The sequence below is a fragment of the Triturus cristatus genome, chromosome 9, assembly GCF_964204655.1.
Source record: "Triturus cristatus chromosome 9, aTriCri1.1, whole genome shotgun sequence".
Taxonomy (NCBI): domain Eukaryota; kingdom Metazoa; phylum Chordata; class Amphibia; order Caudata; family Salamandridae; genus Triturus; species Triturus cristatus.
In genome coordinates this window covers 245,506,205-245,509,509 of record NC_140592.1, presented here as the reverse complement: position 1 = coordinate 245,509,509, position 3,305 = coordinate 245,506,205, and the positions used below count along the sequence as shown (strand labels likewise).

General features: G+C 52.6%; 1 protein-coding gene across 1 annotated transcript; it reads right to left on the bottom strand.

Annotated features, from left to right (window-relative positions):
* Window positions 1–770: 770 nt before the first annotated feature.
* Window positions 771–2,777, bottom strand: LOC146797689 (uncharacterized). The gene is made up of 2 exons (XM_085627583.1): window positions 2,043–2,777; window positions 771–1,734 (listed from the first exon to the last, which is right to left on the bottom strand). Exons 1-2 carry the CDS (start codon window positions 2,473–2,475, stop codon window positions 920–922), a joined length of 1,248 nt encoding a protein of 415 aa, XP_085483709.1. The 5' UTR covers window positions 2,476–2,777; the 3' UTR covers window positions 771–919.
* Window positions 2,778–3,305: the final 528 nt, after the last annotated feature.

The window sequence follows — 3,305 nt, the reverse complement described above, 5'->3', positions numbered from 1 at the left end:
ACCAGATTGCACGTTTCCCCCACGTCATCGGCTGCATTGACGGGACCCATGTGGCCATCACACCCCCAGCAGAAACTGAATATGTCTACAGGAATCGGAAATGCTACCATTCCCTCAACACACAGATTGTGTGCAACGCTAAGTATCACATCACCGACATCGTAGCCAAATACCCCGGCAGTACACATGACTCCTTCATCTTCCGACACAGTGGAATACACAGACGTCTGAGTGCTGGAGAGTTTGGGGAGGGGTACCTGCTCGGTAAATACATTGCACACATCAATACATCCACTACATCACTTGAGGGGGGGGACATTGACTCACCTATTGTGTTTTTCCCATGCAGGTGACAGTGCCTATGCAGTGCGCGACTTCATCCTGACCCCATACCTGGATCCTGCAAATGCAAGTGAGAGGAGCTACAACAGGGCACACAGATCTACACGCTGTGTCATTGAGCGAACCTTCGGAATCCTGAAGAGCCCCTTCCGGTGCCTGCATAAGAGTGGAGGCGCACTGCAATACAGCCCTGAGACCTGCTGTAAAATCGTGGCAAGCTGTGCAATGCTACACAACATGGCAATGAGGAAAGGCACCACAATTGATGTGAGCGATACAGACACATCGGATGACGAGCGCCCTGCTCCCCCTGCCAGACCAGCACCAGGAGTTGGGGCAGCTGCTGGACGCCAGAGACGGACTGAGATCACACAAAACTACTTTTAGGTGAGTGTTGAGGAAATGAGACTACAAAGCCTGATGATGTGTCAAGTGTTTAATCACACTTAACATGAAAGAAATTGTAATTGTCCCCAGCACATGTTGTACACACAGTGCAGAGAAGGCACAAGAAATAGGGCAAACAGCCTTTTGCGGGTTAATGCACCCGTGTTGCAGTCAGTGTCCCCGCAGATGATCACCTCCGTCGGTGCCGTCCAGGGTGGTTGACCCCCATGGTGCGCCCTTGGCCTGCTACCTGTCTGCCACTGCGGCGTCTTTCACCTGGCAAGGTTGGAGTGATGCTGCTGCGACTCGATGTGTCCTCACTCTCAGCAGAGGCCATTAGTGCGCTGCCACCTGCATTGGCTGTCTGCAGCTGTTCCACAGCAGTGGTCACCTGCGCCAGCCCTCGCGCTATGTCCTGGCAGCAATGTGCCATGTCCACCTGCATGGTTACGCTTCTGCGTGTGAGTGCGCTGGTGGTGGTGCAGAGGCGGTTGACTGCCTTGGTGTAATTGTGTAGCCGTGCATTGGCACGTCGTCCAGCCCTGTCATTGGCAGCTTGGGTGTCCCTCAAAGTGGCACAGAGCTCTCGTATTGCCGCTACCATGCTGCGATTGTCCTGATGTAGGCGGCCTAGCTGGCGACTCATTGACCGCATTGCCTTGCTTTGCAGGCGCTGTTCCTGCAACATGCACTGTTCCAAGCCGGAGAACACGGTGCCTTCTCCTTCTGTTGCAGTGCTGCTCCTGGGCCTTGACCTGGAAATGGCCTGTTCCCTTTGCCTTGGTGTTGGTGCGTCATGACGGGGCATGTCTGTCACACCCTGACTCCCCTCTCTCCTGTCGGTGTCATCGCCTGTTGCTGGGACTTCATCCTCAAATGGAGGCAGTGGGGGCACATGTGCGCGCTTCCTGCGCTGAATTGGCTGCTGCTCTGTCTCATCGCTGGAGTCCGCAGGGTCTGCAGGCTCCTCTCCCTCAGCGCTGTCTTCTTGTGGCATGGCGTGTGCTGTGGATGTAAAGGGGACTATATGAGTTTGTGTTACTGTCTGCATGTGGCACTCAATAAAGTTACAAATCTTTGACGGCTAATCTCTGACACATTTCTATTCAATGATCCCCAAAACACATATGTTGCATTTACTTGTGATGGTGTCATGGACACACAGTCAGACACAGTACTACGAGTACCATGATGCATTGCTGGGTGTGCTGTAAGACCTGGGCTGGATTGGCATGTTGGGAGTTAACTATGCGCATTTGGGGGAGTGTGCAAGGGATGGGGAGGAGTGCAGGGTGATTTGGCATGCATCTTACCTTGTCTGCTGGATGAGGGGTCGGAGCTGTCGATTGCAGCCACACCACCAACGCTCTCAGGCAGGAGGGTTGACTCCACAAGCTCCTCATGGGGGGTTGGCTGCTCTGCAGTGGATGGTCCTCCTCCAGTCTGACTGGCATCCTTGAGTCTGGCTGCCACCCTCTCCTTGGACCTCTGGCGCATATCATACCACCGCTTGCGCAGCTCCTCGATGGTGCGTGTGGTGACTCCAACAGCATTCACCTTGCTCTGTATTTCCAGCCAGATTTTCCTCTTCCTGGCCTCTGGGACTTTGAGTGCCTTCTTCCCAAAGAGGAGCTCATGGCTGCAGACCATCTCCTCAATGAGGACCTCCTGCTCCTTTTCTGAAAACTTGTGTTTTCTCTTTCTTTTTTCTGCATCTTTGCCCTGCTGGTTTTGTTTGGGATCCATTGCTGGTTGCTGTCTCCAGGAAAGCCTCCTCACACTCCACAAGCAGCCTCTGGGTGTGGCTCAGGTGAGCAGGTGCAGGCAATCACTACAGTTTCCTGTTTGTGATGTCATCAGCCTGCACCAGGCTTGCAGATTCCCGTTTTTGCGATTTCTTATTTAGCGAATTTCGCTATTAAGAAATCGCAATACGGGATTCTGCGAATTATTTGCGATTTTTAAGGAATCGCAAATGATTAGCGATTTATTTTATACATCCCGTTTAGCGAATCTGATTTTGCGAATCGCAAATTCTCGCAATTTGAGATTCGCTAAAGGGGAGTTTGATACATATGCCCCTTAGTTCCTTACTTCAGAGGTCACAGTTTGCATTTACTAATCGGAAATGTTCATGATGTATCGGTATATTAGTGCAATTTTCATTTTACCAAATGATTTGTTTCTCTTTCTAAAACAATGGCAATTTTGCTATTTAGGTGCCGATTCCGATCCGGGTCGGAAAGCACTCCGACCGAGCCGGATCCGGAGTGTTTTCCGACCGAGCCGGAGTCCTGCAGTCCGACCGAGCGAGTACGATGCGGCCGTATGCTGCCAGACTCGGATCGGTCGGACTCCCATTGAAATCAATGGGAGCCGGTCGTACGACGCGTACAAGGGCTCCCCCTACAGTGGGTACGCATCGGTGCCATTTGCACCGTACATTTCTGTGTTGGGGGACTCTTGTGTCTCTCCCTGTGTCCAAGTCGTAGGGCTGCGGGTGACAGGGGGTCTGACGCGTACCCCCAAAGGCAACCACCCGGACATTTTGCGAGCTGGACACTACAGCTCGCACA

Bases quoted from the DNA above. Each gene is read 5' to 3' on its own strand.
- LOC146797689 (XM_085627583.1), bottom strand. From the start codon at position 2,475: ATGGATCCCAAACAAAACCAGCAGGGCAAAGATGCAGAAAAAAGAAAG. The intron at 1,735-2,042 runs GTAAGATGCATG...TTACATCCACAG, and splicing joins CCCCTCATCCAGCAGACAAG to CACACGCCATGCCACAAGAA.